Source organism: Macrotis lagotis, chromosome 8 (genome assembly GCF_037893015.1).
Source record: "Macrotis lagotis isolate mMagLag1 chromosome 8, bilby.v1.9.chrom.fasta, whole genome shotgun sequence".
NCBI lineage: Eukaryota > Metazoa > Chordata > Mammalia > Peramelemorphia > Peramelidae > Macrotis > Macrotis lagotis.
Genome location: NC_133665.1, coordinates 192,610,689 through 192,621,746, shown reverse-complemented (window position 1 = coordinate 192,621,746; position 11,058 = coordinate 192,610,689). Strand labels below are relative to the sequence as shown.

The 11,058-nt window shown below is 42.5% G+C and overlaps 1 protein-coding gene across 1 annotated transcript; it reads left to right on the top strand.

Annotated features, from left to right (window-relative positions):
- Positions 1–320: 320 nt before the first annotated feature.
- LOC141496658 (putative G-protein coupled receptor 141) lies at positions 321–10,692 on the top strand. The gene is made up of 2 exons (XM_074199238.1): positions 321–541; positions 4,454–10,692. Exon 2 carries the CDS (start codon positions 4,462–4,464, stop codon positions 5,353–5,355), a length of 894 nt encoding a protein of 297 aa, XP_074055339.1. The 5' UTR covers positions 321–541; positions 4,454–4,461; the 3' UTR covers positions 5,356–10,692.
- The last annotated feature ends 366 nt before the right edge of the window (positions 10,693–11,058 follow it).

Below are 11,058 nucleotides of genomic sequence, written 5' to 3'. Positions count from 1 at the left end.
TAATTTTTAAAAAGCAAGCTGTAAATAATAAACATGAATTCTTTCACATGCCTTTTGTTTTCTACTTTATGTATGGAAATATTTTCCTTTTTTGAATTTGTTAGATCTGAATGATTAAATTAAAAAAAATTAAATATAAAAAAATTGCTCATTGAGAGCAAAAGATTGTGGATATGCTGAAGTAGACATAGAGGCTGTGTTCTTTCTTCCTTTCTTTTGAAGACAACAGATAAAGCTGTGCTGAAATCACAGCCCACAAAACCCATGTGACCTGGGCTCACTTCCTTACCTACTCAGCTGCTTTCACATCTGCTCCAGTATCTGTGGAGCTTATTTCAGATTCATCTGTCTTGATGGCTTTGATTGATAATTTCAGTTGAAAGATCCCCTCCATTTCTTAACATTTTCACCCAACATTGGACTCCTGTGAGACCATTGGGGATATGCCAACTTGTCCAAGGAGGAGATAATTCTTCATTGTTGCTGACCAGCAGAAGCTCCTTGCCCTGACTCTGAAGGACTTCAGGATTGAGTACATTGAGTAAGTCATGAGGAAGACTATTGAGAGCAATGGTGTCTGGGTAGGCCGATGCTGAGCTGTTTGCAAAGTCAATTAGCTGAGCAGAGGAGAAACCAAAGGGGAAAAAACTAGTCCCTCCCTTCAAGAAGTTTACCTTCCTATGGGGGAAATCATATGTAAACCCTCCTGTATATGCAGTCTAAGTGGGAGACAGTGTCAAAGGAAGCCAAGGAGTTTGCTTCACAATCTTTCTGAAAAAGGGAGATTTATTTAGAAAAAAGCAAACAAACCCTGACACTGAGAGTGAAGGGTGGGGGAGGAGACTGATGACAAGAAGTAAAAAGCCTTCTCTGGGAAGTCTGATGGAGTCTGAATGCGACTCAAGAATGCTATTTTTCACCTTATCTTTTTAACATCTTTTTAATCTGTTTTTTTTTCTATAACAGAATTAATATGGAAATATGATTTGTAGGATTGCACTTGTATCATCTACATCAAATTGCTTTCTGTCAGGGAGGAGAGAGAGAATTTGGTACTCAAAATTTGAAAAAAATGTTAAAAATTATTCTTAAATGAAATGGGAAAAAATAAGGAATTATTCATAAATTATTCTCTGGGCCAGTCCCTGGATTAAGTTCAAGGGATATAAGAGAAGGGAAGAGGCAGACCTGGTGGCCCTTGAAGAAATCACCATCTAAAGGAGACCATAAGCAAACAACCATATACAAATGAGTTCCAGATGAGATCCATGGGAAATTCTTAAGAGAGAGAAGGCCCTGGAATTAAGCTTTTCTGTAGTAGATGAGGTTTCATGTGGGACCGAAAGGAGGCCAGGGCAGTGTGATTGGGCAGAGATGAGGAGGGAGAGCATTCCAGGAATGGTGGGGGGTGGCAGAGACAGAAAAAGTGGCCAGAGCCAAGAAATGTCATTCGTGGGGTATCAAAGAGGCCAGTATTCCTAGATGGAGGTTCAAGAGAACTGGAAAGAGTAGTGGGAGGTTAGGAAGAGCTTTGAATGTCAAACAGAGGATTGTCTATTTGAGCCTGGAGGTGATAGCTTGTTGAGTTACGGGGTGGCATGCTAAAAGTTGGGTGATCCCCTTTGATTCATGAAGAAGGATCAGTCTCCTCTCTACATTTATCACTTATCTAGAAGTCAAGGAGACTGAGTGAGTCACACCAACTCTGTTCCCTTTCTCTTCAATTATGGGTCTAGTCAAATGTCTGAATTGTGAGGAAGCTTTATGGGAACGGTGAGAAAACTTTAGTGCTTCCTTGGCACTCAGCCCTATCTGTCTAGGAAGCTGGACCCCCCTTCCTGCTGCTGGGATCTCCTTACCTGGGGATCTGAGTTATTCTGAACAGAAACCAGTCAGATCCAAAGAGGGATGCAAGTTTTCTCATCATTCTATATCAAACAATCCATATGTTATATCTGAAAACTGACCCTGGACTGGTCACCCAGTTACCATTTCCTTGTTCCTTTTATGGAAAACAGACAATTGAAAGGTGTCTTTTTCCAGCTTCGTGGAATTGCAGCTTTTTGCTCTCCTCTCTGAACTCTGAAAGCCCCTAATCCGATTACCTAATCTTGTACCCTGGATTATATACTGGCAATTGTTTTCTTTTTTATTGAAGTTAGCATTTTATTTCTCCCCAATTAGACATAAAAAAATTTTCAGTATTTGTTTTTAAAACTGAGTTTCAAATTCTCCCCATCCCCCATCCCCCTCCCATTAAAGTGAGCAATTTGTTCTAGATTACATGTGGTCATGCAAGACATATTTTCAAATTCTGTGAGGAGGACAGAATTGAAGCAGCTCAAAGGACACGTGCCACACGTAAGATTAGAGCACCCATCCCAGGTGTTCACATGGTCTATTTGTGCCTGACCTGTGGGAGAGCATTCCAATAGTCGGACACACTGTCATTTGTCTCAAACATAGTGATGTCATTTTGGTCTTCCTTACTAATGAAGGACAAGAATCAACCAACCAACCAACCATTGAGAAGGCAAACAATTATTACAGATCACACATATCGTCATGCAAAACATTTTCAAATTAGTCATGTTGTAAAAGAATAGACCAAAATTTTAAAAACCCAAGAAATAAAACTTTAAAAATATGCTTTAATCCCCGTTCAGACTCCATTGGTACTTTCTCTGGAGATGGATAGCATTTTTCATCCTAGGTCCTTCAGAATTGTCTTGGATCATTGTATTGCTGAAAACAGCTATTACTCATAACTGATCGTCTTACAATATTGTTACTGTGTACCATTTTCTTTGTACTCATTTATTGCATTCTGCATTAATTCATGTGATTTTTCTCGGTTTTTCTAAGAACACCTTGCTCATCATTTGTTCTAGCCAACAGTATATCCTCTAACTTGCTCAGCCATTCCCCAATGGATGGGCATCTCCTCAAATTCCAATTCTTTTACACCAGAAGAGTTTGTATAAATACTTTTGTACATATAGATCCTTATCCTTTTGTGTTTGTTAAAAGCTTTGGGGGGTTACAGATCCAGATTTGGTATTGCTAGGTCAAAGAGTATGCACAGTTGTAGAGGCCTTTGGGTAAAATTTCCAAATGCTACAACACTGTCGAATAAGTCCAGAATTCCACCACCAGTGTTAATTAGTGTCTCAATTTTCCTCCATTCCCTCCAACATTTATTATTTTCCTTTTCTGTTCATTACAAGTTCAATAGGTGTGAGATAGTTCTGATATTTGACTCCTACTGAGAGTAGAAAGGGGGCCCAGGGGAGAACTGCAGACATGGACAGGTTGACCTGAGCACAGGAAACTGCCTTTCCTAGACAAAGCATATCCTCTCTCATTATCTGGAAAGTGACATCCTTGCTCTTTATCCTTGGCCACCTGATGAATGCTCTTTGAACTCTCTTGGGAAACCAGGGAATGGAAATCTCCCTACCATCTTCTCTCCCAGGAACCCTCCCAGTGAAATAGTTTTTGGCCTTTGGTTTTCTGGTTGAGGTCCAGAATTTCAATATAAAAAAAAAAAAAAAACCTCTCTCTCCCCTGAGTAGTCAGCCAACTAATTTTTGAGAGAGAGAGAGAGAGAATGAATGAACGAATCCTGACTGGTTGAGAAACTTGCTTCAAAATTTATGATTGTTTAACTGTATTTCCCTCTTTTCTATTTCCTTGTTTATCTCTTTTCACTGGGTCCCTGCTCAGACTGTCTCTACCTGTATGTGGGGCCCAGTGTCAAGTTGAGGAGGTCTAGGCCCTCTTTGTTATAGAACTGGCATGCATTGCTTACCAAATCAATAGATTTAGAAATTCAAGTCTTTGTTCCCTCACTCACGTATCATTCCTGTGTAGAAGAGAATTAGGCCACTTTTTTCATTCTTTACTTTTCAGGCTAAAATATTATTTTCCTGTTTTAGATTATTTTGTAAATAATGGTTACAGGGAAAGAGCATGGTATAAAGTGAGGACTGACTCTGAATCAGGAAATTAGGTTTAAATACAAGAATTTCCATATCATGATATTCTTATATTAATGAAATCACAGTTTGGGGGTTTAAAAAAAACAGAAACAAGTCTGAGTAATTTAAATAGTCTTTTAAAAGTACAGACTTACCCAGTAACAGTGATTTCAAAAAAAATGTACTAAAAAAAACTAGGAGTGGGGGAAAGGGGTAACTTAGAGATGCATTTGGAAATTCCAATCTGATGTCCATAAGATAGATCTATGTTCCATGCCTTCAAATAAACTTCATCTTTGGAGCATCCATTTTTTGTATTCTCCATGCTTTTAACTCCCTCAAATATTTTAGAAAATTGAGAACTTTCTGCAACTAGATTTCTTCTAAGATCACTTAATTCAAAGCTTTTATACCTTTTTTAAAAAACTGGTAAATTAAGATCTTTTAAAATTTTTCTTTCAATATTTCCTTAGGAGAAAATATGGATATTTACAATACAACCAACCACCCAAATGTCTCCATTAAAACCACAGAAAACCCAGCCCTTTGTGATAACCACTGCAGAAAGGCTCTGGCCACACTCTATAGCCTAGTCTTGTTAGGAGGTACCATTGGGACCATCATGATGTCCTGTGTCTTGTTCCAGAGGAATACCCAGTCCATCATCACCATCATCATCACCAACATCATCATTCTCCATTCCATCCTCCTGGTCACGCTTCCATTCCGCCTCAGTTACTACTTTCTGATGGAGTGGAAGTTTGGAGGGCTTACCTGCCGAGTCATCAGCAGCATGGTATACTTCCATATGTATTTCACCTTTCTTTTCTATGTGGCCATCATTGTCATTCGCTTACTGATTTATTTTAGGAGGCTCCCATTGCAAGAATTACAGAAATACCATGCTGTAGTCTTGAGTGTCACCATCTGGCTGGTGGGGACATTTATTTTCTCCCTGGTTTTTCTGTTCCAATATGGCACCCATCTGGACTTCTCCCCACATCACTGTTTTCACTTCTACCAAGAGCTCAACTTCCCATCGGTGGTTGTCATCAATTACTCCATGATCGCCATCCTCATGGCTACTGTCTTGGTCCTCTCTGTGATTCAGTTGGTCGTCATCACACAACTCACAAAAACACTCTGGCCTGACATGCTCACCCACCAGGAATTCCGAGTTCAGATCAAGAGTTTCTTTTTCCTGGTGGTGATCGTTGTTTGTTTCATACCACACCACACCTTTCGGGTTTTTTTCATTCAAAATTATTTCCAGAATGAAACATCCAGATTAGTTATGTACAATGAAATCTGTGTGGCTCTGACCACTGTGTGTTGCCTGGACATGTTGTGCTTCATAGGTGATCTGGTCCATTGAATGCTTGTTTTGATCCACCAGCAATGTTATTTTTTAAGAGCTTTTATTTTGAGAAATGTTCCCGATTTTGATATGCTATGCTCACATGAAGCTTCACCTTTCCTCTTTGGTAAAGAAGTTAGCAGTAATCACCAGTCCCTGTCCTCCCTTCCATTTACATGAAGCAGCTGAAGTGACTTACATAACTTTTCCCAGGAAGATGGAAGCCAGACAAGCCAATGAAAAGAGTGGGAAGAGTGTTTTCCCTCCAAAATACTGTGGATGTATTGTGAAGTCCCTTGAGCATGGGAAGAAGGAAGTGATAGATGGTATGGATGCATCTTAAGTCAGTGACGCGCAGGAATGTTTTCATCCAAAGTTTCCTAAAAATAGCCAGCATTCATATGTTACTTAAAGATCTAAAAATTATTGTTCATTTATTATTGAATTGTATATTCAGAGTCCCATTGGAGGTATGCCAAATATCAGTGTTGTCAGGCTACATCAGGAAGGGGACAGACAAACTAGGTCAGTGAAGGACCCAGGGTCTCAGGGGGAGGTTGTTTCAGCCATTGTGAAGGCATGTGACGTTCATCTAAGAGAGACCCTCATGATGATCATCCTACCAGGCTTTGATTGTATTTCATTCAGAATGCTCAAATGGGATGATGGTCTCCCATCCTAGAAGTTCTCTCCAATGTGCAGTTCATACTTCATCCCATGTCACTTTATTTAGGCCCTCCCTAAAGTTCAGCCCAAGTGACCCCTCCCATGTGCAGGTGGCCTTCCTCACTTTCCCATGACATCGAGAGTTCTTGATCCATCATTCCACTCGATCTATCGTTCAACCAGTCCATCCCCGTGGAGTGTAGAAGAGAACTCTGGACTAATGAACTCAGCTTGATACCCCAGTCATCACTGTCTCCTTGACACTCTCTCTCCAGGTTTTCAGGACATGCCCTTTCCTGGTTCTCCTCCTCCGTCTCTGATGACTCTCTCTGTCTCTGTTGCTGACTCTTCCTCCAGATCATGCTTTGGGGCTCCATCTTGGGTCCTCTACTCTATTTCACTTGGAGACCTCCTAAGCTTCCATGGATGCAATGACCCATCCTGACTTCTCCCTGACCTCCATTCAACGGCCCATTGTACATCTCAAACTGGATGTCCCATGAGCACAGCCAAAACTGAAATCATCTTTCTCCTTAAACCTGTCCACATCCTCCCAGTCACCCAGACAAATCATCACCAACTCCTTCCATTTATGTCTTTAGGAACCTCCCTGTGACAGAACCTTTCTCTCCTTGGACATTGACACCCCCCCCACCCTGGCATCATCATCTCTTTCCTGGACTATAGTAATAGCCTGTGGGTTGATCTGCCATCTCAAGTCTCTCCCTTCTCCAATCCATCCACCACTTAGCTTCCAAATGGATCTTTCTAAAGCATAGGTCGAGATATCTATTATTCCCCCTTCCTTCTATCCAGAGGGTGCCTCTAGCTTACAGGATCTAGTGCCTTCATAACCCACTGTCTCTCTCATTGTCTTACTGGTCTCTCCCCCCTCCAGTGTACTTTGGGATCCACCCCACTTTCTGCTCCTCTCCACCCTCAACTATCACCATGCCTAGAATTCTCTCCCTCCTTATCACTATCTCCTGACTACCTGCAAATTCCAACTGAAATCCTATCTCAGAGATTTTCCAATCCTTCTCACTAATGCTTTCCATCTGATTATCTCCAATTTATCATCTTTTTATCTTCCCCATTAAAACAGAAGCCCACTGAGGGCAGGGACTGTCTTTTGCCACCCCCCTTTGTATCCTCCATAGTATCTGGAATATTTAATAATTTTTTTTTAATTTCATCTATCCTTTGGGTTTTTCCCCCTAGAATAATCCAGTTTGTTGTTTTTTCTGTGACTGATAGTAGTATTGACTTTAGTGGGGGCTCATTCCTTTCATTGTATTGCCATTCTACATTTATCACTAACTAATTCTAACTCTTGGCTTTTGGCATCTTTTCTTATTTTTCATCAGATTTTTTCCCATCCGGTAATAAAAGGTCTGAAGCTAGAAGCTTCATTTTTTGAGATCCCCCAGGGCAGGGTTGCAGGGCACCCAAGAAGAACCAAAGATTCCTCTGTTCTCTGGCTGGCACTATCAGGCAGGATTTCTGTTTTACTAGTGATTTCCATGAGAAGATGGGAAAGGTCTCTGATTGTGTCAGCTGCATTTGTGAACATCTTAAGTTTTATGTCTTACTTAGGGCAACTAAGTGGTCTAGTGGCTAGAGCGCCCAGGCCTGGGGTCGGGAAGACTCGTCTCCCCAAGTTTCAGTTTGAGCCCATTGCATGTGAAGGCAGCAGCTGCTTTGTCAATGGAATGAAATGGATTGATCTGTTTTAAAATCCCTCCTAACAAGGATCAGCACCACCCGGCTTCCCTTACTGAATTTGGGTTGGGGCTGCCCATATGGCTTCAGTGGCCCCTTCCAGCTAAGAGTTTTTCCAATTCTCATTGTCCTTTCCCTTTCATGGGCACAGGATTGGGCTTGAGGATAATTTTGCTGTAGATAGGGAGGGGAATCTTTAACAATCCTCTCCCCTGCCAAGTCCCCTTCCCCCTTTAGCCTCAGCCCTGAGTTCTGGCTACTTGTCTTGGAGAGCTGGGGTAGGCAATTGTCTCTTTTATTTCTGAGTAACCTTGGGGTTTGGGTGTCTGTACAAGAGGCTGGGCTGGTCATAGGAAACCACAGGTAGGCTTCCTGTATGCCTGAGAAACTCAGAATGAAATCATCACTGTTGGGAGCCTTGGCTGGCCCTAGAGACACTTGCTGCCGTTGACTTCTCAGAATCTCTGGAAGGATCTGGGGCACTCCATGATGGGAGGCCACTCCCTTCATGGTTCTTATCTGCCCCCCACTTCCTGCCCCCAGACTTGGGGGTTTTGAACTGCTAGAGAGGAAGTCCGAAGGAGGATATGTTCCAAAATGGCATGACTTCATCTTTCGTCTCCTCCTTGACTGTGTGGGTAGTTTTACAAAGTTCTGGAAAGAAAAAAGAGAGGGATTGCCCATGTCCTGGGGAGAAGGGAAGGGGGTGAGTTAGCCTCAGTTTGGCTTTTGGGAAGCCTTAATTAGGCATTATTATGGAAGGTTGCCTCCCTTAATTAGGGAGGAAGGAGCACAACCAGAAGGGGCTGAAGAGTCCAAGGATGGAAAAACTCCAGTAACTGGACCAGGGGAGAGACACTGGCATCGGGGGCCCTCAGCCAAGTTCAGTCACAGGGCCGGGGCAGGAGAATCCAAGGCATTGCCTGCAAACTCTACCAGATCTGACTCCTCTGCAATTGACTGGGTCACAAATCTCAGGCTAAGTCCTTCAATATAGACAGGGTGGCAGAATGGAAGACTTTGGAGGCTGCCAGCGGCTTTGCCAGGTTCAAGGTCATCTAGGGGTGCCATATGCTGAGAAGTTCAGTGGGGTGTTTTCCTGTCATTCCAAACAGAGGCCATTGTAGAGAATAGGTATGGGACCATTCTCAGAGATGACAGCAGGATAAGCCTCTTAGATAACCATTTCACATTAATTTGCTTAAATAAGCTTGCCAGAAAATTCACCAGAATGACCCGGATCTCAAACTATGCAGCCAATCCCGAGCAAGTCTCAGAGGGTGTAACATGTGGTCAGAGACAAGGAAGGCCACTCTACTGGTCTGCCCCATTGGCTGCCTGGCTCACCCAGGCTGCTGTGGGGTGGGGGGTTGCAGCCAGCCCATCTCCATGGGCCCATGGAAGACTGCCTCCTGAGGCAGTACCATAAGAGCCTTCACTCCTGTGTTGGTTCTGTCCATTAGACTGTAAGCTCCTTGAGAGCAGACTGTCTTTTTATTCATGGCTGTATCACCAGAGACTAACACGGTGTCTGGCTCAAGGGACATATTGAATAAATTAGTGTTCGTTGGCCGATTGTCTTGTTTAAATAAACCTTGGCATTGAGAGCAAAAACCCCATGTCTGTCTCAGTCACCACTATTAAAGAAGAGCCCAGCACAGGCCTCCTTCATCCGAAACAAAGGCCTCTGTTAGCCACAGTCTGCTCCCCCTCCTTCACAAATCCCAGTACCACTGATGGGAAAACCAAAGCCACAAGGAGAACTCTACCCCAGGCCCCGGTGAGGCTACTCTCTCCTTTCTGCGTGGCCAGGATCCTGCTTCTTGCCTCCTCTGCCTGGGTCTAGGTTGGGGTTCAGGTAGGACCCAGGCCCAAGTTCTGTTGTGGCTTCAGGGGGGAAGGCACCAACAGAAGGTGATGTTGTGCTGCTGCTCCTACCCACATCCTTAGACTTCCCCATTTCTCAGCAAGACCTCATCTCTTCCTCATTTCAACCGCAGCACCCCTTTCCCTTATTGGAACAATTGAAAAGGTTTTGAATTCTTTATTGACATTCAATTTTAAGAGAACCAGAGATACATGATTTGACTATGGAATGGGGGAGTTGGGGGTGGGGAGGTGATGCCTTATTTGGCCCTCTCCCTTTTCCTGAGTCTCTGTTCTGCATGGTTTCTTTAGTTTTGTAAAATTCACTCATGTGTTAATTTTTTTTAAAGCGCAAGTAGTAGCTCTCACTAAATAGAACCTGTTATTAGAAAAATGATCATTGAGCCCCAGAGCTCTGGGGAACATGATTAGAGGCAACAAGGCCACACTCCCTGGCACCTGATGCCTCTCCCAGCATTTCACTTTCAATTAATCAAGACCGGTATGAACCACAAAAAAGAGAGAGAGAGAGACTGAAATATTCAAATTTTAGTTTGAAGCTAATTCCTGGCAAAATTCTAAAATGCGTTTCAAATGGGGTGGCTGTGAGTATCTAGAAAGGGAAGTTTTAAAATCTAGCAGAAAGTACATTAGAGGTGGAATTTGAACCCAGATCCTCTGTTGCCAAAACCAATGTTATGTCCATTCCACTAGGTCACACCACCTCCCCTAAGAAGACCTCCTTTAAAGCATCGAGTCCCTTTATCTTCCTGAGAAGGAAGTGTCTCCAAAGTCCCCATATTCCAAAGTGAGAGTCACCACAAACATCTCTTGGAGCAAATAAGATTGCAAGAAGATGCTGAAAATGAAATGCCAATTTGAAGATGAAATATGGAAGCTCCAGCCCACCCTTTATTTCTAAAGCTCACCCCCTTTAAAACCTGGGCTCCAAACCTTTGGCTCCAACAGCTCAAGGGAGAAAATACCATTTTCAGGCCAATAAAAAAAAAACTGTCCTTACCTCTTGGGATGAAGTGGCCTCTGAGCATTTAAATAAATTATAATGTTTGGTATAAATGTTATAATTCCTTACAGCCCAGACAGCAGGTTCATTTTCTTGTTTTTCCCTCTTATTAACCATGTAGAGATGTAAGTTTTCTTCCAAGAATTCACTGGGCTGAATCTCATAAATTTATATTGGTGTTGACTTGGCTACAATCTCTAGTGTTCCCATATTTTTCTTTAGAGACTTTCCTTCAACAATCATTTTTCAGAGCCTCTGCCTAGGTTTGTTCTCTTGCCCAGGCTCTCCCTGTTTATTGCTGCTTTGAATAATCCATAAAGGCAGCCTTTAAAATTTTGGCCTTTCTAGATTTATGACATAGAGAGGGTTAGGCCTTAAGTGCCATTAAGGGACACTTGCTAGAGTCCTTCCTTTGACAAGAGTTCAGAAGCTAAGAAAGAGAA

Bases quoted from the DNA above. Each gene is read 5' to 3' on its own strand.
- LOC141496658 (XM_074199238.1), top strand. From the start codon at position 4,462: ATGGATATTTACAATACAACCAACCACCCAAATGTCTCCATTAAAACC.